The 26,825-nt window shown below is 29.6% G+C and overlaps 1 protein-coding gene and 1 long non-coding RNA gene across 4 annotated transcripts; both read left to right on the top strand.

The window, feature by feature from the left end:
* Window positions 1-7,559: 7,559 nt before the first annotated feature.
* LOC141451321 (uncharacterized) lies at window positions 7,560-8,197 on the top strand. Its single transcript, XR_012456680.1, has 2 exons — window positions 7,560-7,837; window positions 8,075-8,197. It is a non-coding gene; the product is annotated as an uncharacterized lncRNA (long non-coding RNA).
* A 1,356-nt stretch (window positions 8,198-9,553) lies between these two features.
* Window positions 9,554-24,877, top strand: LOC141451310 (uncharacterized). 3 transcript variants are annotated; one of them, XM_074122584.1, is made up of 17 exons: window positions 9,554-9,776; window positions 10,335-10,431; window positions 10,908-11,111; window positions 12,950-13,023; window positions 13,140-13,365; window positions 17,898-17,938; window positions 18,038-18,089; window positions 18,164-18,288; window positions 18,559-18,725; window positions 18,997-19,038; window positions 19,130-19,321; window positions 19,585-19,729; window positions 19,985-20,225; window positions 20,333-20,505; window positions 20,576-20,657; window positions 20,733-20,834; window positions 22,390-24,877. In XM_074122584.1, exons 2-17 carry the CDS (start codon window positions 10,337-10,339, stop codon window positions 22,457-22,459), a joined length of 2,031 nt encoding a protein of 676 aa, XP_073978685.1. In that variant the 5' UTR covers window positions 9,554-9,776; window positions 10,335-10,336; the 3' UTR covers window positions 22,460-24,877. The 3 variants fall into 3 exon arrangements, with proteins under 3 accessions (XP_073978685.1, XP_073978684.1, XP_073978686.1); XM_074122583.1 differs by lacking the exon at window positions 9,554-9,776 and adding an exon at window positions 9,783-9,933; XM_074122585.1 differs by lacking the exons at window positions 9,554-9,776; window positions 17,898-17,938; window positions 18,038-18,089 and adding an exon at window positions 9,783-9,933.
* Window positions 24,878-26,825: the final 1,948 nt, after the last annotated feature.

A 26,825-nucleotide genomic window follows, 5' to 3' on the forward strand; every position in this document is an offset into this window, starting at 1 on the left:
TTAAAAAATAATAATAATTTAATTAATGAAATAAGATGATATGTTTTAGTTGGTTGTAAGAGAAACAGTAATAGTAATTCAAATAGATACATATTTACAACAAATATCATTTAGTAGTTAATAATAGTAGTGCAATGCACATTGCTTAAATATGTTTGTTATTTTCCAGTTAGTTTGAGTTTGATTGTGAATTATTTTCAATGATGATTCAGTAATAAAATGAGACATAATGTGAATGTACAAATGTTATGTTTTTTGCTGCCTTCTAATATCATTATTGCTGAGATAATTTACATTGGTTGCATGATTTATAAAATGTTCTGGTCTATTATAAAATTGTTGATAGTAATAGTAATAGTAAGGATCATATAAATAATGCTGGGCAGTGGAAACATATTGTGGATGATTCAGTAGATGAAGTTCTAGTTGTTCTTCTTGTTCTTTTCGTTTTTGTTCGTTGTTTATTCTTTTCTCTTCTTGTTTATGTTTATACAGAAATAAAGGTCTGAAAACAACTTGACTGGCAGTATCCAGATCATCTGGCCATTCTGAAAATGGTAACGGTTGCTGTGCTTGTTTTTCTGGTGTGCGTCTCAGTCTTGAAAGGATGAAGGTATTGGAGCAGATTTCAACCACCAGGGTGAACAACAGAATTATCTGTAACAGGTAAAACCAGTATACAAATGAGTTCTAACTTTTAAATAAAAAAAAAAAAACTTCTCAACGCTGGCATTGTCACCTTACTTTTGTTTTTAATAAAAATAAATACAATTAAAAAGGCCTTTAAATTATCCTTTTTGTAAAGCTGCACCTATCGCCACTATCCCTGTTTATTATTTTTAATTTTTTTTTTTACCGTAAATATCCGTTTTTTATATCCCCTGATACTGAAAAAGTGTTCTTTAGATGTTCTGAAAAAGTGGAAAGTGTAAGCTTACAAAATTGTATCAAAAACGATAAAAGTAGAAACCCAACTCTAACTTGGCGAACAAATTTCCTCAACCAAAAGTATCACTTTACTGATTAATTGTAATTTCGTATACTCATTATTCTCATAAAGGCCTACAACTTTACTTGATAAATTTTTCCAGGAAACTGTTAACATTATTTGTTTTTTTTTCTTACTTGCATCAAATAACTAGTGCGCTACTTTTTATTTTTTAATCGCGACAGAATTGGCGATATTTTCTTTCAGTCTTGCTGATATCCAATTCTTTATTGGCTAATCTCTAGCGAGACTATAACATAATTTTTATTAGTATGATATTACTCAATTCAATATCGAAAAATTGAAATAATAGCATAAATTATCTTATTGAAATAAGAGAATGAAAATAGAGGGTTTAATATTTAATGACTTGATTGTTTTCCTAATGTCTAAATGAATACCTCTAAATCTCTGCCTGATCCATTAGGATGGGTAATTGCAAAAAAAAAAAAAGATATAGTTTAAAAAAATCATCCTAAAAAGATACAACTACAAAAAGTGTCATAGGTTTTTTTATTTCACTGCTGTATTTATAATAATTTTGAGCGAACGTATCGAATGTTCAAAATGTAAAGTAAATATTCCACCTCCATGTTATACATTATTCAAATAATCCAGAAAGTAGATAATTTTTAAAAGTAACTATTAATAGGAAAATAGGTGCACACTAATTCAATTAGACATAGTTCAGAATTACTCCAGTCATGCATCATGCATTGTTTACAAGAAATGATACGAAAAAAACTTGTTAATTGTTTGGTCATGTAGCATTTACATAGGCATACAAAGTTTAGTCGAAATGAAGTTACGAGTTATAGTTTTTTATAATATAATTGAAATGCCATTTAAATATTTTCAATCACAAGGTAAAGAATTCAACTATTTTTCATGCAGGGCTTAATGTCAAGGTACCAAATTACTATAAGGCTATCAATTGCACATATTTTGTAATGTTTATTTTATCAAGTGAAAGCATTGAAAAAAGTTAAAATAAAACTTGGAGTGAAACCTACTTAGAGTTTCTACTATAAAAATTTATTTATATTCTATTTCTATAACTTCGACTTAATAAAATTTATTTAAGTACTTTTATGGTGGTCATATTTTGAATGCCTTTTGACTTTTTATGACTTAGTGAATTACTTAATAAGTGCCTGCGATTTAGAATTCCTTAACCACTAATACACCAATTAAACAAACAGCTATTTCAGAGCCAAATCCGGCAATTTTTTTTTCTCTCTTAACTATTTAACGTATCAGACAGCCATTTGTTGTTTGGAGCCTAATGTAGTAAAACAAACTTCCACCTTACGGTGCCGCCAGCTTCGAAATAGTCCCTAATTTCTCCCTAAAGGGAAGGAAACCGTAATTATATGGGATTAGTTAATTCTCTGCACAAAAGCCTTCGATATAGTGAATTATAGACGTATAAAAAAAATCGACAGTATGTGTATACGATTTTAAACTGAAAAATTAGACCTTTAACTTTCAGTAACAGGTGTTGGAGATTTCAGTGACATTGAGGTATTGGATATTTCAGGATACAACTCTTTTTTTGGTCTAAAATAAAACTAGGTCGCTATTTATAGAGCATTATTTCCATTACTTCTACAGCATTACATTATATTGTCAAATATAAATTAATTATTATTTGGAGAAGTGGGAGATTCTACGACACTTCATCAAACTTGTATATGGATATTGTAGCCCAAACTTCAAGAGTTAGTGGTTTAAAGAAATATTTTATATTTCATTTAGAGAAAATTCCATTTAGATATAGGTATCCTAAACCTATGGATTATAAGATTTGCGGATGACCTTATCCTGCTAACGAATGACGAGAATAATCTCCACTACAATTTTAATATAATGCGAACAGAAATTCGAACAACTCAATTCGAAGAGCACTGAAATGATACATAAAAGAAGATCGCTTCGACTTTCAAGAAGTTCCCAAGTTAAGGGCACCCAGAGATATTTGAAGCGTAAAGCATCAATAAAAAGTGTTTTTATATTGAAGACATTTTCTGGCCGAACAACTTTCTTTATGTAAAAAAAAGTTTTTCTCTAATCTTAAGTAAAAGTCAGATTTTTTCTGACTGATTTATATGTTCATATATGCTAGATGAAATAAACATTATTCAGGCGGAATAAATGTATTAAATATGATATATTCAAAATTTTAAAATATTTCATTCAGTGTGAATGATTCTTAGTTTATTTAATACTATTGTTTCTTAAAATTAGCAGAAATTTGAATTATTTTTGTTTAGCTTAATGTACAGTTTATTATTTTTTTTTTAATTTCACCGAAGTGCTCTAGAATATTTTATTAATTAATCAACGTGGTACTATAATATTATTTATTTTAAACGCTTGTATTTTTCCATCTTTCCCATCGTAATAATCGCACTATACTTGTTTACATCGTATTTTTTTCTCAATACGTAAATATATACAAATTATGTCCTTGAAACGAGTGGGAGTTTGCATGTTAAGATTTCTTAATGAATGTTAACTTTTATTAATATTCATAAAAAAAAATCTGTGATTACTCATAGTGCCCAAATAAAATGTAATTGTGCCTAAGAAAACAATTTTATAATTTTGCACATGACTTTCAAATAGATCGACAGAGAATTACCAATTTTAAACCTGAAAATGTTGATCAGCCAAATTATTTATATGTTTTTAGGTGGTGGGTTTCTTCAGTTACAAATAAATAAAGAAATATGGAATAAAATGTAGTTTGTATGCAAGATTAAGATTGTTGACGAAAAGTATGTTCAAAATAATACTTATGTAATGATCTGTAAGATGATCACTTTAAATGTAATTACTTCTGTAAAATAGTGTAAAGAAATTCATTTTTAGGTAATAATGTAAATTTGATTGAAATTAAGAAACACTTTTTTGTCTTACTTTTTAAAGTTCAAAAAAATAAAGTAAATATCATAATTCAAGAATATTTTCATTTTTACCATTTGTTGTTAAAGAATTAGTTTGTTTTATTTAATTTTTTAATGCTTTGGGCAGGAGTCCTGTTTTGAAGACCATTAAATCTATTGGCACTTGAAAAATGTTTTTTGTTACTGATTTTGGGATGTGTGAGTAAAATTTGTGTTAAAACAGTTGCTTCTTATAAATCACGAGAAGCCAAAATTGAATACCTCAAAGTGTAATTAATGATTAAAATAAACAAAACAACCTTTTTTTTCTCTTTTATATTTTTAAAATATGAAATAAGCCTTCTCTGTAATTTATTATAGGCGTGCTTTATTTCTATCTATCGAAATGGTGTTTAAACGGAGGCAATTGCTTATTATGCTATAAATTTCTTTTAATTTAATTAAATAAAATCCAAGACCTGAAATCGAACCTAGAATATCAACAAATAAACCATCCCATTTATTACAGCGCTCAACATCTCGCATATCTCAAGCGTTCTCTTAGAAATGTTTCATCTATCTTCTGCATCAGATAGCGTGTTAGAAGTTTCAAACGATATCTGACACCTTAAATTAATGTACAAAAGCAGATCAAATTAAATTAAAAAATTTTATATTTTCCCTTTCATTATAGTTTGGCATTAAAAAAACAAAGTTCCTATGTTTACTTATTTAAACAACGCTTAACAGACTTTACAAGGCTCATTTATAATAAAACCCACAATATGAAGTTCATAAATTGGTAACAAAGATCCTTATGTGAATGTTTATTAATCAGTTACTGCTACTTTTCTATGAAGTATTTTTTACTACACCCTTTTCTGGAATTTACAACATGGCTTAATTCACTAACGAATGTTGAAACTGAATTAGAGTAATTTAATAAGGGTTTTTTTTTACATAAACATATTTTTTTATTGCTGCTTTTTTCTAAGCCTTATCTTGCCATGGTTCATCTTAACCAAGAATGAAGTTGCTTAAATGAAGTAATAAGAGTAGGATCAGGATGATTTTACGTTGCAGTCTGAAACCTTGTTTTATAGTTGAGAATGTTGAAATTGTTTCAAATTGCAGTATTATTACGTTTATTTAGACTTTATCAGATTTAATTAATGCCAAAAAAAAAAAAAAAAATTATGGAATACTTACAGATAAATGCATTCTTTCAAATATTGTGCTCAGAGGAAATTGTTAATCTAATGTGTCTTCTGATACTAGTGTTAGCTTACTTATGAATATGAATTCTGGGAGACGTCAAGTCTGTTATTATTTACCTCCACTTAACATGTTTATAGTAAAGAGATGCTATTTTAGAATTCTTGTACAAACACTGGAGTAATGTATGACAACCGTTTTTTCATTAATTACTCGCATGGTAATGAACATTTGAGACCTAGCGTTATATTAATATTGAAATTATAGCGATATAATTTCTCTATTTATTATTTATTTATATTTTTTCTTTTTTCGTTATGGAAAAGTACTGAAATTATCAGATTTCCGACATTAGTTTTTATTAAAATTTACGTTTTGAAGAACGAGCTTTTTCTCATTCTGTCCACCTTTTCCTCCCTTCTCAAATTATTCTCTGCAACACTTTTTTTGCCATTTTCACTTAAAAGATTCCCAAGAATTTCCTTATCAAATGCAACTATCATTCAACAACCTCACGCACTGTTCCTTCCTCCCTTCTAAATGCATTACCTTGCTTTTTGCTAGATTTATTAAAACCTCATTGCCACTAAGAAAATTCTTCACTATCAATCTAATAGAATTTGGTGCTTTTTTTTTTCCTTATTGAAAAAAGAAAATTTATCAGGGATAGGTTGACATCAGGTTTCTTCATGGTACCATTTCAATACACTAAAAATTGACCCGCATTAATGGTTTTACTACTTTTATGTTTTACATAAAAATTATATGCTTTCCTAAATAGTTACCAGCATACTGAAAATGCATAAACATTGAAATAATTGTTGTTTATTATTGATTTCGAGTAATCTTCCCTTCAAGTATATGAATTTTTGTCTTAAAATAATTACACGTTTTGGGTCATAATCTGGTACGAGCACTCACTTGCCTTCCATTTACTTCAGTTTTTTAACTACTTAAACATTTTTTTCAAACACCGAATAAACATATTTGAAAGTTGTAAAGTTTCTTGAAGGATGAAGTAATTTTCATGGTGGTTGGACCAGATGTCTTTAGTCATGCAGAGTGTATAGCAGATTTTCTAAAATGTGGTTGTAAAAAGATGGATATAAAAAGATGAACGGGCAAATGACAGAAAAATAAGAAATGTCAAGACCTCCAAGAGTAGGAGTAATTTCATTGTTGAGGTAAGTTTACTCAGGGTTGAAAAAACACGGCCATGTCGGTTGCTCATGCTGCGATAGATTGCAAAAAGTTCAGTAAAATTATTTCACAGATTCGTAAAACAATATGGTAATGAAATTAAAAGGTAACAGGGTAATTCCCTTAGGTAATTTCTTTATTATTTTTGTTGGACATCCAGTTTCATGCCAAATTAGGTAAGTACATCTGTCAGAAGGGCCAGAAAATCAACAACATTGGCTATTTTGTATCCATTTTGCAAAAGGTTCGTACAAACTTTCCCCGTTTATTCTTTAAGACAAGAATATTCAGTTTTTATAATTTTTGAACTATTTAATTTGTAATTTATATGTTTAGATTTTCTAACTAGTAAAAACTGCAGCTTTTTAAGAATAAGCAGCAGCTTTAAAATTAAATAATGTAACAAAACGTTTTACGCTTTCATTAAAGGTGTAGGAATTGTTTCCATATTTGACTACTTTGATTACTTGTAGAAGGTATTTTTTTATCTAGCGCAGAATACAGTTACCTTTGCTTGAAAGTATTTATTTATTTAAGGTATTATATTTCATCTGGTACTCAAAAAACAGTTGAAGTCTCGCCATATCAAAAAGTAACAATCTTCACCCTTCATTGATTGATTATATTAATGAAGAGATGTTAGAATTAATTATCTTCAATGGAAAAAGAAAAAGGCTAGTCATTCTGGTTTAATTAATCATTAAAATTTATGTATTCGTATAAAGGAATAATAGTGGTAATCCTTCTGACCCTCAGAAGTATGAATACAAAATATTGCATGTATGTATATGTTGGATATCCCAAAACAAGCAAGTTTTATTTATCGGCTATGAAAGACTTTTATAAAGTTTAGTTATTTTATCTAAACTTCATTAGTGCTGTTAGTTAGAGTAACGTGCCATCATTTACATACATATGTATGTATGTTTATAGAATAGAGTATATGATTATTTTCTTGTTATGCCTTTTAGGAACATTTTTGGAATTTTCTCAGAAAATTCTTCATAACAATTTTTTTAAAATCCGCTAATAAGGTAAATAATATAACATTCGTATTCATCAATATGAATCATCTTTTTACATTGCACAATCGGCATAATTTTCATTTTGTGCTAGTAACATCTTGCACTAAAAATATGTACATAGGTAGAAATATTTGTTAATGTTAAAAAAATTTGTTCAACAAATAGTCACTAAAATATTTCTTTAAAGTTTTGTATTTTTTAAAATTACATTACACTATTTTAAAATTATATTAGGAAATAAATATAGAATAGTTATAATTTTAATGTTGGAAAAAAATAGTTACGGTTATGGCCTCGACAGCTGTGAAAATTGTTACTGTTTTATAACTTAAATAAAACATTTGAGCTGATGAATAATTTAGCTAACACTTGATACTAAAAGCTTTCGTTACATCATAGGTAAACTCTTGAATTTTTGGTGCTCTAGTTTCAATAGCTCACTTAATATAAAATAATTTTTTAAATACTTTTGTTTTTGCTTGTTCAATAGCATTGAACTGCACAAATTTATATTTCAGCTGGCAAGTAGACGTTAATATACTTTTTGAAATTCACTGGCAGATTCTTATTTAACTTGAAATTAGCCAGAATAATAAAATAGTTTTCTAAAAATTAAGCTTTTAAAATTAAATGATTTCTCAATCAATTACATTTCCAAAATGATTACAATTTAAGAAAACTAAATTAATTATCATCTTTCCCTAATGAAGTTATCGGTAAAAGCGAAATTTTAATTCACAATGTTTTTATTTTTCCAGGATGAAAACTTGTAATTTTTATGTTATATTGAAAGATACCTAATATCGTTTGTAAACTTATGGGAGAAAAAAATTTTAATTGAATTTTAAATGATTCCAGCTTTGCTTTACAATTCAAAGTAAGTTCTGCCAGATTTTTTGAGTGTGATGATCTTCAAGAAATTGAAAAAGATGTATTCTGATATTTTTTTTTTTTACATTTTCAGATAAAAAAAATCAATTTAGGCAAATTGCACCCCAAAACGGTTTATAATTTTTTTAAAAATACAATTATTATCACTATGATTCATTCAGCTATACATTTAAAAACTGGTTACAAATTATACCTTCTAAAGAATTTAGATAATGGACATTTAAATTACTTATTTATTTGTAGCAAGTATTTGCTTTTGAAAACTTAGCAATACAAGTAAATTAGTGGTGAGTTAGACTTAATTTCTTACTTAATAGAACTAAAACCATTTTGGAAGTGTAAGAGAAAGAATTTGAGTTTATTTCCATTCCGACGGTTTTCGTAATATAGGGAGTGAGAGTGAGAGAGAGAAGCCCATTTTTAATAGTTCCTGTAAATATCTTAAAAAAATGTGTCGCTAATTTCTATCTGGCCAGAGAGGGACTCACAGATTTAACAGGGACATTATTCAAAACATTACCCCCCATTAATTTAGTAGAATAATGCCTGATGTAATCTTAATCGAAAAATTGCTCATGAAGTAAATTATTGTCTGTTTATGTCTAGTGTTGCTACAAAGCCTGCTGCTTTCTAAAAGATTTATTGTAGCCCTTCGGTACTAGTGTCTCTTGGTGATTGAAGTTTCTTGTAAAAATGGTTGCAACGCTGATTATTCTAGCAGCGAATAAACATAAATAAATACGTCTTTTTGTTTTGCCAAGGGGTGCGTGTACCATAGAGATCTTTGGCCGCGCTACAACCATTACTCTTAGGACGTTTTTAGTTATCTTAATGCATTTAAAAGAAATGTTACGACAATATTCGACATATCACAGCATTCGACAATCTCAAAATGGTGCTTTCTTACTGAATCAGAAACTTGTATATTGTTTACTACCAAGCCAGGAACGATTATACTCTCAAGGAAGCACAAAGCCTTGGCCCAGTGTAAAATTGTTACTTGTTAGTACAAACAAATCCCAACTTACAAATTAACTAAATTTGCATCATTCAAAAAATTGCTTTTTAAAACAGTAATATTTTATGTTAATTTATTTTCATTTGTTGTTTCTAGAATTCATAAACAGGGCAAGACTATATAAGTAAAAGTGAGCATAATAATGTAAATGCTGCCATATCCAAAAGTGAAGTTCCAGTAATTTGTAATAATGCATTAAATTGGACTTTTTTTACTGAGCAGATTCATTTGTAATTTTTTTAAAGAGAGGTTTCTCCATCCTTTTATTATCTTTGAAATACTACGGAAGTTTGCAGTAAATTACTAAAACATAAGAAATTTTTTTTAGCGCCAATTCTTTATATGGTCTGCAGAAGTGTTCGTTGTAAGCCGGTTAGACATCGGCTGGATGCTGACGGACGAAAGTGCTCGTAGCTGTTTTATAACACAAGATTCAGTTATCAAAATATCATATTGTTTTCGAGACGTTTTTTTGATGTAGAAGATAGAAAATCCTATTTATTGCTTATATTTTAATTTTTGTTTATTGCAAAATTTCGTTTACCAAACAAGTAGGTTATGTGTTTTCAACAAAGGTTATATTATAGTTTTAGTGCTAAGGTGAATAGAGGATTTTCTGCCACAATTGTGTTTTTCTTGTTTGACTTAAGTGAAAAAGTAAACGGTTTTTAACAAATTTTATCAAAAAGTGTGGGATTCTCTATAAAAGTAAATATTAATCTATAGTCGTGTTTAAATTGCTGTACAATTCTGTACCGTGTTGGTAATCGTTTATCGACGTATTTAACTAATTGCATTGCTTAGTTTCATTATTCTAGATTCCATACAGTAATTCGTTCTAATTTATGTGTTGGTTTAAAACAGATTATTGACATTAATATAACATTTAACACACAATTTGTTTTCCCAACGAAATCAATAACCAACATCTTCTACAATGTTACTGGTTTAACTTTATAAAACGACATTAATCACAGTTTCTAGTTACATATAATTACAAATAGAAAAATGTTACTTTTTTCTGATTTTTTTAAAAAATTGTTTCTATTACTTTTTATTTTTAGGAAATTTAGTTTAAGTAATAGAAGAAAATTAATTATTTTTTTTAGATATGAGTCAAAGTGAAAATTGTAGCGCAGAAGTATCAGTAATCAAGCAGGAATCTAAAGTCAATGGAAAAATTGACACCATTGAAGGACAGTTAAGGTGATTTAATGTGGAATTTCCTATTTTTGAATCATTTGATTATTAGAAATAATACTAATTATTCTGATTATTTAATTTGATTCATGTTATCTAATTTGATTACTGGTTTAACGTGCTCAGAATTATCAAATTTTTGCTTTACTAAGTTGTGAGATCTGTATCTATATCTTTTGGATGCTTAGCATGTTTTACAATTTTTTGTTTATAGTGGTAACCAGTTATAACGTTCATTTGCTTAGATTTTTGTTACATTGTATGAGATAATTTTTTTTTTTAATAAGAATAATAGCTGTAGAAGATCCAGTGAGAGAGTTACCATCCAGTGAATGGGATGTGCATCAAATCATTTTGATGTCAACTTTTGTTTTTCTGATTAATTATTCTAATTACTTGATTGTTTTTAAAAAAATAATGACATTTAATATACAATTTACATTTGTAAATTTTCATAGTAAAATAAATGTTTTATTTTTCAGTTTCATGGGTGAAGGAACAGGCAGCATAGAAGAACAACCTGCGGCTACTTCTGCTGCTAAAGACGAAAGTTCATTCTCACTTCCCACTCTTTCATTGTTTCCTAAAAGATTCGATGACAGTCAAGACACACAGGACGATCTACGAAATGCCTCTGATCTTCCTAATGGTCACAACAATCCCGATGCTGTAGACATCGCCCCAAGGTAGTTTATTTCTGTTATTCCATTATTTCATATATACGAGGTCTGAGAAAAAGTATCCGACCTTTATTTTTCCCTCGCAAAATAAAGACGATAGCGCGGCGCCACTGTACTCAGTAAAGGAAGACACCTTCATGCGTATGTGTAAATTTTGTGACCGCCTTCCAGCGCGTCAGTCGCTGCCTGTGGGTCGCTGCCTGTGGGTCGCTGAGTGAGGTACTACTCAACGTTTTCGTCGCATTACCGATTCTCCGACTTCTGGATCCGATTCTCTCAAGATGACTGAACGTGTTGAGCAAAGGCACTGCATCAAATTTTGTCAAAAGCTTGGCGATTCTCAAAGCGAAACAATTCGTAAGATTCAGCAGGTGTTTGGAGACGAAGCGATGGGTGAAACACAAATTATGGATTGGTTCAACTGCTTCAAAGCAGCCGCACATCAGCGGAGAGTGACCAAGTTGTTGTCGCCGGAACAAAAGGACGATTTGAAGTTGCACTAACTCCAACCTCTTGGGCAATCTCCCGCACGATCTGCCATTACCAAATTTCGAACAGTCTCAACAACGGCTGCACTCCGAGCAGTCTGGGGCCTGCCAGATCGCTGGTCACTCTCCGCTGTTATGCGGCCATTTTTGAAACGGTTGAACCACTCCTTAATTTGTGTTATACCCATCGCTTCGTCTCCAAACACCTGCTGAATCTTACGAATTGTTTCGCTTTGAGAATCACCAAGCTTTTGACAAAATTTGATGTTTCAGTCATCTTGAGAGAGTCGGTAATGCGACGAACACGTTGTGTAGCACCTCACTCAGCGACCCACAGGCAGCGACTGACGCGCTGGAAGGCGGTCACAAAATTCACACATACGCATGAAGGTGTCTTCCTTTAATGAGTGCAGTGGCGCCGCGCTATCGTCTTTATTTTGGAAAAATAAAGGTCGAATACTTTTTAGACAGACCTCGTATAACTAACTTACAATTACACAAATCCTCATATACAAATTTAAGCTGTTTGCTCTCATTGAGTTTTTTAATTTAAAGGCCTTAGTCAGCACTAGCAATTAGCCTAAAAGTTACTAGAAAATAAAACATTGTTTAGTATTAGGGGATGAAGGTGGCATTGGCGCATACTACGAGAGCAAAGGTACTGCAAAATATTGTGGAAATATGAACTTGATAAGAAGAATTAGTAGTTACGTTCCTAAGGATAATGACAACGATTCTCTTTGCGATAAAGAGACAAAATCGTTGCCATCCTTAATAGTAACAATTTCAAAACTTGAATTGGATGAAATTTGGTTAATCGTATGTTAAAAAATGACTGTTATATTGAACGGTTCTCCAGTTTCAATTTGATACTAATTAATGCTTAGATCCTATGAAATGGTCTTTGAGGATCTGACCAAATCTAAGTCAAAGGTGAATTGGTTAGTCAAGATGAAAATAATCCCCTAGGTATTGATATCAGTTTCTTACAATTTGTCCGTTCTATTTTGATCTAATTTTTAATTAGAACTTTGGACTACATTTTTCAATTTGGAGTTACTGCTTTCCATATTTAAATGAGTTAATATTATATTATAAATAATATGATCTAATAATATTCTTTACGCAGTGAAACACAAAGTCTCAACGTGAATAGACTTTTGCGCCCTATTATTTACTATATTGAATTTTCGATTTGCTTAGTTTTCTATTCGAAGTCATTTATTTCGATTTACCCAATATTCTAAAGAACTAATTTTCCATGGAAATCGGATGGTAGATAATTTGATGTACATAAACAACTATCCTTTTTAAGTAATTCAGTTAGCAAAATTCTCATTGTGTTCCTGCTTGCAGAACAAAGAGTCTTGACGAGCTTTTACAAGAATCGGAGGATCTTCCTGATACAGAATTAATAGGATGTACTAAAGGTAACTGGAACATTTACATTATTGTATTTACGATGTGCTCTTGTCTTATCATAATATATTGGCAAAAATAATATCTTAAGAAATAAAATCTTTTTAAATTGCGTTTTAATTTTTAGAATTTGTGGAATCAAAAATGGAAAACCAAAATTTTGGAAATATTGGCGAAACTGATAAAAATGCAGGGCAAAGTATTGAAAAGAAAGACAACAGTGAAGAGAATAGAATTGTTGAAAAAAATGAAAATATATCCACATCAAAAAATAATTTAGAAGATGAAACTAATGAAGAAATTAAAAATGACAGCGATCAAATGGAAGAAGAGAAAGAAACTGCTGTTGTTGAGTATGCTATTAATGTTTTTTTTAAATTTGTTTTAAGTGAATAATTCTTTGTAGGAGCGCCTAGGAAAACATTTTTCTCCATAAAACCTTTTTTTTTTTTTTAATATTTTAAGCTTTTTAAAGTAGAACCCACGAATCACCCAGCTCAGCTTTTGGATACTGTTCATTGGTCTGCCGAGATGATTAGTTTGAGAGTTGGTGATTATTATCCCGAAAAATGTATTGAATTTAATAAAATAGACGGTAACATTTTCTGAAATGGTTTCAATTTTTATCTTTAATGTTTTCATTCGTTGTAAACCTTTATTAAATATCAATACTTCATCAGTTCAATTTGTCTTTCCGGCACAGTTTTTCCAAAAAATGTTTTTAAAGAAAACAGTCATATAGCTGGATAAATAGCATGCAGAGTCTAAAGGAATTGTTGGTGAATTTTCTAGAAAATCATACAATTATGTTCAATTTAGTTGTTTTTTCTAGTGTTGATGGACTTTATCGAAAACCATGGTGTCAAAAGCGACAATATCAATTTCAGCTTTCTTTTCGTTTTTTGAGATATCGGTTTACACCCACGTATAACTTATGTATATCAGACAAAATCATTTTTTAGTTATTTGCATTTTTAATGAAAGTTTAAATTTCTAATCGTTGACCCGATTACCATGTGTACTCTTACTATGAGTGCCTAAAAATATACACTTATATTACTTTCTCTTATCTTTTAAATATTAATATTAATACTTGACATTTTTGGCCTGTAGAATACGACTAAAACGGGTGTATGTAAAAGTGAGAGAGAATCGTCGTGTAGAGTAATTTAAGGACTTTAAGTTTAAGAACAAATTAAGCGCAAGTGCAACTAAATCAATTCTCGTTGTTAATATTTCTACAAATCTGTTCCATCGCTAAAACTTTGTATACACACCACATACGTGCAGGTCTGCCATTTTTATTTTTGAAACAAATAACATCCCAACTAAACTATTCAATTTTGAATGTATTAGGGCAGGGATGAGCAACACGCGGCCCGCCAAGCATTTCTAAAATTGAATTTATTTTATCGACTTTCTCCCATCAATATATTGTTATAAAATTAATTATAATAAAATGGTAGTACATACTGAACCGAAATATTTTTTTATGGCGAGTTACTTGTCGACGACGTTTTTAAACATGCAATACTAACGCGCCGCGTCTGCGCGATTTTTTTTGTGACGAGATACACACTTGTCGGTGACTTGTTCAAACATGCAATACGGACGAGATGCGTTTCGTACGAAGTTTTGTAAATTAATAATAAGAGTTAATCTATGTGCGGCCCGCCAAAAACAATGAAAATTTAAATTGGCCCATTGATTAAAAAGGTTGCTCACCCCTGTATTATAGGGTATTCAAGCCCACATGTCGAAAAAAGTTCCAGATGCATTAAAATTAATGTAAACACATCTGGTAAATCGGGCACGGTTTTCTGCTTCAGAAGTAAAAGTATTCTCCAATCCACTGAGAATATTAAAGTCTGAAAGCAATCGAAATCTATTTCCACAGAGATAAAGTCATGAAAGATAGGAAATCAGATTTTGTCAGCTGGCTGTAACCTTCCCATATAAACCTTTTTCATCCATCCTTCTCTACAGTCCACAATGGATTTCTGTTACAGGTATCGACACTCGTATTGCAGCAATATCATTCCACCGGAAAAACTGTACACTAAAATGACTCTTTCGAGCCCATCACTCAGTTTGCATCTTTCTCTAGGAAATATTGATTTTTGTTTTGGGGAACTGTTGTGTCGCTTTCAACTATAAATATGCCTTTTTCAACCGTATCATTTTATTTTAGTGTACGAGTAAAAAATTGTCAACTTTCTTTATATAAAAAAATAAATTAATTAAATAAATTCTAAGTTTCAAGGTTTTAAAAGTCGTCTGTTTCCATTTCAAATGTTTATTTAAAAATGACCACTGATACGCACCTTGGTTCTGATTATTAGTCAACTTTTTAAACAGCAATTTAAAAGATATTAACAAGAGCCATTCTTGATTCAGCAACTTTTGTTTTACTGTCAATAGTGGAATATTTAGGTTAAATATTTATGTCATTATTAAAACTGTCCGGTAGGACAGTTGTATAAGGGTTGACCATCAAAAACTGCACGAAAAAGCGTAACGTTGAAAAACACCCAACTTTGACAATTTTTTTCTCTTTTTCTATAAAAGATAAAATTCCCAAATTTTCTTTAAATCTTACTCCAAACCCTCCTTTATAACTGTAATTTTTTTGCAACCACCCAGATCTAATAGGTTTCGAGAAAAAAGTTGCCGAAAATGAGCAAAAACGGCTTTTTCAAAAAATGTTCTTGTTCTTGTTCTTCTTGTTGTTGTTGTTCTTGTTGTTGTTGTTCTTGTTGTTACCTTTTTTGTAAACAACGTAGCGCCTAAACGCGTGAACCGATTTTCCTGAATGAGATGTCATTCGATTCAATATTTTATGTAGATGTGCCTTTTGGGGGTCCCGACGCTGTACATCGAATGGGAGAGGAGTTAGCCCCCTTTATGTAAGGCCCCCTCCAAAATTATTATTACTAATTACTCTGTAAATCTTGGCCCGATTTTGATAAAATTTGGTAGGATGATAGGGTTAGGGCTCCCCTACGTAACATTAAAGCGGCGATCAGCTCTTACACTTGTTAAGGGGAAGTATAGCAATCGTTTCAAATTATCGACACGTGAACCGATTTTTATGAATGAAGTGTCATTCGAATCGAAATTTTATACAGATTTGCACTTTAAAAGTCTCGGCACCGTGCCTCATAAGGAGGGGAGTTTGCCCCACCCAAATTATGCCCTATCTAAAACTATTATTACCAATATTTCTATAACGCTTAGTCCGATTTTGATAAAATTCAGCTCGAATAAGTGGTTGAAGCTCCTCTACGTTGCTGATTCTCTTGCTCCTACTAAGAGGAAGTACTGCAATCGTTTAAATTATCAATGAGTGAACCGATTTAAATCAATGAATTGTTCAATTAAAAAATCTTTGCCTCTTTGCCTTTTAGGGAGAAGTACTGCAATCCTAGTTTATTTTTCTTACTCCTCTTAAAAGGAAGTACTGAAATCGCAGTTTAATTTTGCTATTTACGTACAAATACCTTCCTATGTTATTCAAAACGCTTTCTCAAAAAAATTGTTATTGAGGATGGTTTGGGAGCCGCAACTACAATCATTTTTTAAAAAGATCTCTCCAGTGGTAGTAAACACCTTATCAGGTTATAATGATAGAATTGCTTATTACAAATTTTAAAAAAATCTGTAAAGCAGATATGTAACTTTGTAAAATAGACAAAAAGGAAAATCTATCCAAAAGGTACAAAAATCTCCTTAACAAAAACTTACAGTTTAAAATGTTAAGTATAAGGGTTGATTAAACGCCAAAAGGTACACAAATCAGCGAGTACCCAACATTTCATTAATACTTCATTAATATTTAAGTAATTCTACTGCATTAATTTTCATTAATAAGTTATTTTTTAGAATTTATTAGATATCACAGACCCTTATGCTGGCCACTTCATTTATATTATTTTTTTGTTATAATTATGATAAATCATATATACGTACATGCATGTTAAAGTAAAGATAAAGTTAGGGTAGACTACTGTCTTGAATTCGTCTTACCGAAATATTCGTGAGCACAATTAACACACAGTTAATAACAAGTAGATTATTAAACAATAATTATTCATTTCTCTATTGTAATTTAATTTAGTCCCCCTAATTTTACTTATAGTAAAATACTGGAATAATTAGCTGTCCTAAATATATGCATATCTTATTTACTTTATATTACATATATACAACATTGTGGGAAGAACACCTAGATGGAGAATGTAATTGAAGAAAACTATATTATTTGCGATAAAGCCAGATAATTATTACCTATTATTATAAACGTTTGACTACTTCGTACAATAACAATTACTTTAATCGAAGAATGAACTTAAACCGACGATTTTTATTTAAGAAATAAAAATAAATAAATAAAATAAACAAAATCATTGATGTAAGTTGGTGTAAGCATTTTTTTAAACAAGGTTTTGAATTTTTTAGCCTCATATTTTTATTTTATTTTTTATAACGTTTTTCTTTTTAACCTGTAATTAATAGTTTGATTATTATAAATAACTAGATATTACAGTCAATCTACAGTGCTACTTGAACATATATTTTGTAGACGAAAATGGCCAGCCTAAGGGTCTGTGATATCTAATAAATTCTAAAAAATAACTTATTAATGAAAATTAATGCAGTAGAATTACTTAAATATTAATGAAGTATTAATGAAATGTTGGGTACTCGCTGATTTGTGTACCTTTTGGCGTTTAATCAACCCTTATACTTAACATTTTAAACTGTAAGTTTTTGTTAAGGAGATCAATTTTGTAATAATATTGACCGATTGCGTCTTACTTCTTTTAAATTATTATTGCGATAATTTGTTTTTAATGTTATTTTTATTTTTATCCTTCCTTTTCAGTTCAGAAAAAGAAAATAAAGATAATATTTCTGAAACACCAGGTTAGGCTTGTTTATTTTACTGTCTTCTTTTTATTCAATTATAAATTTCATTCAAAATTTTTTTGTTTTCATTTAAATTTCATATTCTATGAATTCTAGAAGTATCTAAAGATGAAAAACGTAAAGAAAATGAAGATAATAAAAATAAAATGTTAGTATTTGAATTGTGTTTAGCTGTATAGCCTTATTGTCAAAACGTTGATTTGAATTTTTATGTTTTTGTAGAAAGCTTGAAACGAATCCTGGACCAATTGAAGATACAACTGATGATATAAAAAAAGATGACTCGTTTAAACTAGAAATAAGTGAATCGCAGTTGATGTCTACTTCAGATGTCGAGGAAAGTAAAGGTAGTAATCTGATTAACAGAGATTAAATACATTAATCACGATTCTAACTCCCTGAAAATAGTTTCCTGCTTAGGGGTTGGGATTTTTAATGAAGTATAATTTTCGGGTCGTTACTCTAGAGACAATAACCGTTATTATGCAAGTTATCTACATCAACGTGTTAAAAATCGTTTTGAATTTCAATAAAAAAAATAGTATCTCTTAGATAAGTTGTTTTATATTAGAAATTCGTATAAAATATGTTTGAAAAAGTAATAATCAATTGTACAGGCATTACAGAATCTAAAGCAGAAGTCAAAGAGAGACAAATAAAAGTAAAAATTGATGAAGATAACAAAGAGTTGGTTGATGACAGAAATCCAGCTGTCGACAGTAAGAGAAAAGAAACCAGTGATGACACTGATGATTCTACCAAAGCCGGTTTAGTAGAGAAAGAGGTACTTTATTTATGTAATTGCAGTATATAATTACTTAGTTAAAGAGGATACTATTATAAAGGTATTTTTTTCTTATTTTAATATATTTTTTTAAAACGCATTGTGCCTTTATTAAAAATTATTGATCATTGAGATGATTTATATTCTTACTTCTATACTGCTATAGATTTTTCAGAGTTTATTTGTTAAACAAGTAATATTTTTTTACCTTTAAGAATCGAAATTTCCCAATTTAAATTTGTTTTTATTCCATTATTTTATCGTATTTCAGCAAGAAAAAAATGAAGTGTCAGAAGAATGTCACTGCACTCCGGTTAGTTTGTTCAAATTTTACGCTCCACAGTCCTTTTTTTTTCTTAAAAAATTATTTTCTAATATTTATTCTTTTTTTTTTAATTATCTAGGAATGTCAAATGAAAATGAAGTTATTAAAAAAATGTTTGAACAACGCATGCAGTCAACTTGATGGATATATAAAACTAAAAAAGAAAGAAGATCTTTCAAATTTTTTAAAATTATTAACGGAAATTGAATTGATTGCCGAGAATAAAAAAAACGATGTATCTCAAGATTTGTTAAGCGATGCATTTCAGGAGGTAAAAAAAAATCTGCATTAAATATGCATAAGATTTCATCTACAGTAATTTTCATAGATAGGAGTAAAACATTCTTCGGATTCCCTGCAACTTCGGATTTTTTTGCAATATTCTTTATTTATTTATTTTTTTTACTCGCTTTTGCTTTAGATTTACAGAAATTTTGCGAACATTTTTGGAGACAAATACATTTTACCCGCGAAGTTTATTGGATTATTTGCCGTATAAATAATGGATTTATAAAAAAAAAAATGGTTTTTCAGGAAGAGCAGGGTAAGAAAAGAAAATCAAGAGCTTCAAAGATAACCAAAACAGTAGTGAATACACCTAAAAAGGAAGTTCCTGACAAGAAAAGTAGAATACGTGAAGCAAAAACAGAAGAACCAATGTCTGAAATAAATTTTAAAAGTAAGATTATTTAAATTTTAATGGAAATTAAAGTTAATTATATTTTATTTATGGAAAAGTACATTGATAAGTTAACCACTAATTTATTAATAAATATCAAGTAATTAATATTTTTATATAAGACCACCATAAATGCATGGTGTCATTTTAGGTAAACATTAGCTATTTTAAAAATTGATAACAGGATTGGACTAAAATTATTAGGAATAAATTGATCTTTTGATCATTTTAAATTTAACTTTTATCTATTTAAAGATCTGAAGGGATTAGCAGTTTTTGCCAAGTGGCCTAATAGCGGTTGGTATTATCCGGGTATTATCGAAGGATTAACTAATTCCGACTGGAAGGAAGCTACAAATGTTACAGTAAAATTTTATGATGGATTAGTAAGAGAAATGAAGAATATCAACATATTGCCTGCGCATCTTATTCCTGCAACTTCAATTGTGTGCGATCTAGATGATGAAACTGAAATGGTCGTATTAAACACTAATAGGTGCGTGTTTTCATTGAAAGTAATAGATTGTTATTACGTGACTTTAGAAGAACTAATTGTATATTTTATTTAATTTTTATTATTATTTTAATATTTATAAATTCCAGAATTGAAAACAATTGTGTTGAATTCACACTTTCTACCAAAGAAGGTACTGGAAAAAATTTAGATGTAAATTTCAACAAACTTGCAATCAAGGCATTGCATATGAAATCAATTAAGCAACAATTAGAACCGAATATGGATGTAATGCTGAAGAAAATGCATATGGTGTCTTTAGGTAAACATGAGTTATTTTAAAAATTAGACTAATATTTGGAATAAATTCAATAAATTTTCAAATTTGGCAGACAATTTGGTGAGTGGTCGACGGTCACGGGTTAGAACCCATAAAGATGATGATGATGAAAATGCAGAAAATACAACTCCCAGGTTATTATTTGTCTTTAAATAATTAATTAGATATAATTATGAATAAACAAATTTATTAATTCTTCTTTTAATTAGAAAATACAGCCGCAAATCTGTAGCTGCGGATCCTGACAAATCTGCAATTGTTGATGAAAGTACAAATCCTACAACACCGATGAAAACAACTCCTTTTAAAAGGTAGGCCTGTCTAAAATTAATCTTTTCCATATTTATTTTATCACTGATGCTGACAAGAATAAATATTAAAAAATTCAAATTGGATGACCAGTCAGAACCTAAAATTTGCACGCTGTGTATGAACGTTGATTTTTCTGAATGATAGATACACTTTACAATATCAGTGCTTGTCACTCATTAGTTTTTTTTCTTAGTTCCTCATTCCTATTTCCCATTGGTATTCCACCTTATCTTCAAAAATGAGAATTTTGAAGTTTTTTATGGCAAAACTTGATTCACGCTGGCCTGCCATACTTGTATGTCACAACTAATCATTATCGCATTGACAGTATAACTGATGGGATTTTATGAGACTTTGCTGGCTTTAGGAAAATGGATAGAAATCTAGTTTTTCTTGCTTTTAAGCTTCATTTCTCCATTTTTATGACATTTCCCACGATCCTGTAAATATGTAAATATTTTTTCATTATAGTTAAACTGTGGCTTGAACTAAATCTTAAACTAAGACTTGTCACCAGATTTCAGTTGCTTGCTGTTCAACCTTCCCTCTTATAAAGGTTTAGGTTCCCTATTTATTCTGGACATTTGGTCCTAATCTTTCATTAATTTTCTTCAATTGCCACAATACCAGAAGCCATTGAAAAATCTAGTATCTTCTTAAGACGCTAAAATCCGGGTTTAAATTTAGGTGGTTGCTCTTAGATGTTCTTTTTTCATAAACTTATTTGTTATAATCAAAATATATTTTCACAGTGCTAATTCCTTCCCCGCTGACATGTTGATTGCTCCAAAAGAAACTTAACGAAAAAAAGAACGTGTTTATTTTTATTGAATGAACTATTCCTCCTCCTATGGAACAGCGAAATGACTAGCCTCTTTCTTAAGAAATTTGGAGAAGGCTATGGGTACAATACAATACACAGAACTTTGCAACCCCATACTTACACTAACATATTGAGAGATTATTGATATGACTACTTCCTACTCTTAGCAAATGCTACATCAAATTCTTCAACTCGCAATGCATTAGCTTTATCTCCTATTCCTAACCCAATCCAATGTAATCTAATTTCTTTTTAACCTATCCATAACTTTGGAATCTACTTTTTTCTTTTCTTGTGGGTGCATTAGGGTAATTAAGTTTTTTCTCAGGCCAATGTTTTGCTGAAATTCTATTTTACTTCGATAATTATTATATATTAGTATATCTGTATGTTACTTTATTTTCGACTAATTTGATTTCGATTTTGAAAGTGAATAGTAGATTTTTTTTTAGTCCTGTTGATTAGTCGGAAAAGAATCAAAATCATTTTTTACTTTGCCGACGTTGCTATTGTTTATCTAATCATCTTCAGGGCTAATATCCACAACTATTTAGCCATTTGTAACTCATTTACAGGTCTTAAAATGATTGAACATATAATTCAAACGTCGGCAAAAAAAAAAAAAAATTATCTTTCCTGAACAACCCTTCAGAACACACACACAAAAAAAAATCATATTTATATGTAAAAAAATATTTTAATTAAATTTCTTGTTTTGTTTAAAAATGCAGAGGAGTAGCTGCAGCTGAGAGATCCACTCCAAAAAGGACAGCTACCCCAAGTAAAAGAATGAAGCAGTGAAATTTGCCATGAACAATTTTTACCTCCATTTTTGAATATATGGATTAGTGTGTATAAATTTTGGTAAGGTAACATTTTAAATGAGTATATTACTCAAAAAAAAAAAATAAAAAATTCAAATACAAATATTGGAAGAAATAATTAAGTGACCGAACTATTCAAAGTAAAATAACACTAATAACATTCAGCCAGAACTAAGTTCAAATTAAAGTAATACTTTAAAAAGTAATTATTATTGTCATAACAAATTTGTGTCAGTGAAACAAACCATAAAGATAAAAGATATGAGTTTGTCCATCAATATTTACTGAATTAATATAAAATAAAGTATACATAAAAAATTAGTTTTATATTCCAAGGACAGGTTATAATATACTTAAGGAAAAATAATATGTTAAATTTGTGCACAAATTTGTACATTAATGATTGTGTAAATTAATTAAATAACAATTTGATTTTGACGTTTAAAATGTAGGTGACTAGCTACAAACTAAACATAACTTTCGTTTAAATGAAAATAATGAAAGATCATGATAAAACCAGAGACAACTAAAAATAGTACTGTTTAATTAAAATTTGTTTTTTTTTTTTTTTTTAATGAACAAAAAGAGTTAATTCATTTTATTAAATCATTTATGTCACCTTATATTAAATTGAATTAAAAGGAGTAAAATTAGAAGCAGTACCAATATTTTGTTATTGATTTCGTTTTTGTAATACTTTTTGTTTTTCTAAATAAAGATTCTGTAGAGTTTTTTTGTTTTTAACCAAAAACAATATGTGGTACAACATATCAATGCTTGATGTAACTGAACTTTATTATTGCTTATTTTTCAACTTATCCCGTAAATATGGTAGAACGGTATTTTTTTTTTATTGTTTAAGTAGAAAATTAAATAAATTTTAGTAAAAATTCAAGTTCATTTATTCTCGTACTTTATGGAAATGTATTTCTTGATATGTAGATGTGAAAAATAGATATATTAAAATTAAAGGGTAACTTTAATTTTATATATATATATAATATATATATTATATAACAGTGATTAATGAATTACATTATCTTAAAAGAAAATCTCTTTCTCAAAATTGTTTTCTCAATTATCTTCGAATGAATCCTACATAAAATAATAGAAACATTTCAAACGTTTGAACTCTTTAGTCTTTTGAAAATTGAGAACTGCCAAATGTTCTCATTAAGAATCTTTCAAGAAATACTTGGTCTCAAATATTAGATTATCATAGGGTGTGTACCTGTTCTCCAGATATTTTAGTCATGAGACTTCTTGATTGGGCTTTTAGTTTTAGAAGGAGAAACTCGCTCTTCATTGTTACAAGGAACCCTCATTTTATGCGCATTATCCCCTCTGGTTTTGCAAGTGCCAGAGGTCCTTCTATCTGGCAACAAGTGATTGCAACGCAGTATCTCTGGATATGAGATCATTTCCTCTCTTCCTGTCTGCCTAGCGCATAGGGCATTCTGTACCCATTCACTATACTACCGTAGAAATGTTTGGTTTTCTGGGCGTATATTAAAAATCATAAGGTGATGCTGTCAGCACCTTATCAAGGTCGCAAGAAAGTCAAACTTGAAACATAACTACAAAAACTAGGCTCTGCTAGCCCAAAAAATTTGCGACATTTACTTCTCGCTTTTGCTCTAGGTAACTGGAAAATTTGATAAAAGGCGAAATGCTTTCTGAAACAGATAATTTGCTTTATTTGGACTTTATTAATCCTTGATCTCTGTAGAAACGCTCCAGGAAACATTAAACTATATTTCTTCATTGAAGAAACCATTACTTAAAATAACTAAAGCATTTATGCAAAACAAAAGTGACATGATAAAAAAATTATTGGTACAATAATGTAAAATAATTAAAATGCAAATTGCAAACAAAATTATTAAACCTAAGGGCAAAATTTAATAATTATAAAGGCAAATATAATGTACATTATATAGAACAAGATTAGTTCAGTGGAGATAGTGCGCTTAACTCTTAGGCCGGACACATTGGAGTTGGAGGCTATCCTTAGATCTCTTCCTAAGCGCCTCTACTGCAGGTGGGAAGTGTTTGTACTGATGGAAAGTATTTGAGGAATATGTGTGTTCTGAGAATAATCAGAGCGCCGTCTGTTTCACTTTTAAATAAAAACAGTGATTAATAAATATCAACTATTCAAAAACTTTGTACATATTTTGTTTTAACATACTAATGTCCAATGATGCTTAAACATCTCGATGTTCAAATCTTGTGAAAGTTTTTTTGAGGATAAAAATGTATTCATTTTTAATTTTTTTTTTTAAAGATATTTTTTTTATAAAATGTCAGGGTAATGTTTTGATAATTTGTTGCATTTAATGATGTTAAGAATTAAAATTGTAGAGTTGATAAAAATAAAAGTACATTATAAATATGAAGTTGTACCACATTATTATTCTGTTAAAGCGAAATTTGAAAATGTTTATAGGTTTTGGAGTTTTTTTAGCACTATTATTTTGAGTATGGTTTTTGTTTATTACTAATATTTAACTGTCATACTCATTTTTTCGTTTTCTTCCTCTTATGTCGGTTTTTATGCATAACCAAAAGAAAATGTGATGTTCCTGCGACTAGTCAGCTCCAGTTTCGTTAACAGTCTTAGCAATTAGATATGTTGCCCCTAATTAATGTTAACCTTCAGTTTAATATTGCCACTTGATGAATTAAAAAAAATATATAAATAAAATTAGAATATAGTGGGAAAATTCTTGTAAAAGAATTAACACGTAGAATATAAAAAAAAAAATTAAATTAGTAGTAAAACTAAATACTGTATCATTTTATATATAAATATATTAAATGTATGGTTTTCTTTTAAGACTGTTTCGATAGTTGCCAGAATTCTGCTTTGATTTATTTTACATTACATATGTACTGTGGAATGTAGGGAAGCCGCAGCAAGCTTAAATCTGTGGTTTATTATTTGTTGAAAAACAACTCGGAACATTTAACATTAATTTCTTTCAACAGTGTGGTAATCATTAAAATGGAACCTTTCATTTGGCGAATTCTACTTTACATTAAAGTTGCTCGGTTCTTTGAGCCTTAATTAAAAAGGGCTTAATATTATTGTCTGCTTTTAAACTGATTTTTTTATTTTTTCAACAGAACACTTTGTTTTTTACACCTTTGGAGGATTCGAGTTAAATTAAAAAACAAACAAATTATTGACATTAATAGTTCAACCCAATATAGTAGATGAACTGTTCGTTATTTTTGTTGACTGATTCATTGTTTCAATAGGATGAAAAAAACTTCTAGATATAAAGTCACTTGATACAAAATTAAGAATCGGTGATTAATGTAAGACGGTTAAATTTATTTTGCAAAATTCTTCAATTTCTATCTCAAATTATTGTTCTGTTTTAGCTATGATAACGATCAAGTAAAAGTAAAATAATAACTTTTACCGCAGTTAACGTGTTAAATTTCTAAGAGTTTGATCAGAGATTGGTTCAAGTTAAAAGAGACAAGATTGGCGGGGAAAATTAACGTGCGACAGTTTTGTCTAGATTTTGTTTGTTTGTTTCTAATATCTGTTATGATTTGAACACAAATTAAAAAGTGAGGATGCTATGAATTAGACTCTTAATTTATTTTATTTATTTAAAAACATATTTCATTGTGAACATATTACATTCGTGAATTGTTTATGGCACGTAAATTAATTTAAACAATTTTTTTAACTGTAAAAGCATAAAAGTTACTGCGACTCTATTCGTCAGTAAATGGCCCGCCGATCAATCGCCTGCTAAATCCGGATGGAAACCTATTCTTATTTATAATAAAGAGTCCGCTGAAGATCTAAATGTATTTTTAAAATAGAGCTGAATCGGCTTTATTTTCTAAAACGAGCGGAAAGATGTGATTCCCGATTAACCTCTGGGTTTAAAGGTTGTTGTTCAACAAATCGGGAGTCAATACAACCGTTGTTTTACTGTTTGACAAAACGAGCTAGATCTCAAACTTATCCAAAATCAGTAGAACAAACACATTTAACACATCAACAGAAATGCCGATGGACGTATGGTGGAACTATGTTTGACGAAGAGATCATCACTTTTCAATCTGTGGCCTTCTCAAGCACTAATCTGATTCATTGTTGATGTTCATCGCTGATCTTAAATCGGCGAAATTAATTAGAATTTATGTACGCACACAGGTGAACAGCCATATAAATGATTGTATTGCGAATGATTGTACAATGTATCCTCAAATTTACTGCGACATGTGAGGGCAAAGAGAAACCGCTTAAATGTCCTTTATATGAAAAATGATACGGGCAACAGACTAATTTAGACCATGAAATCGATGGCTTTATG

The sequence above is a fragment of the Rhodnius prolixus genome, unplaced genomic scaffold (genome assembly GCF_049639745.1).
Source record: "Rhodnius prolixus isolate KJV_2025 unplaced genomic scaffold, Rpr scaffold_8, whole genome shotgun sequence".
Classification (NCBI taxonomy): domain Eukaryota; kingdom Metazoa; phylum Arthropoda; class Insecta; order Hemiptera; family Reduviidae; genus Rhodnius; species Rhodnius prolixus.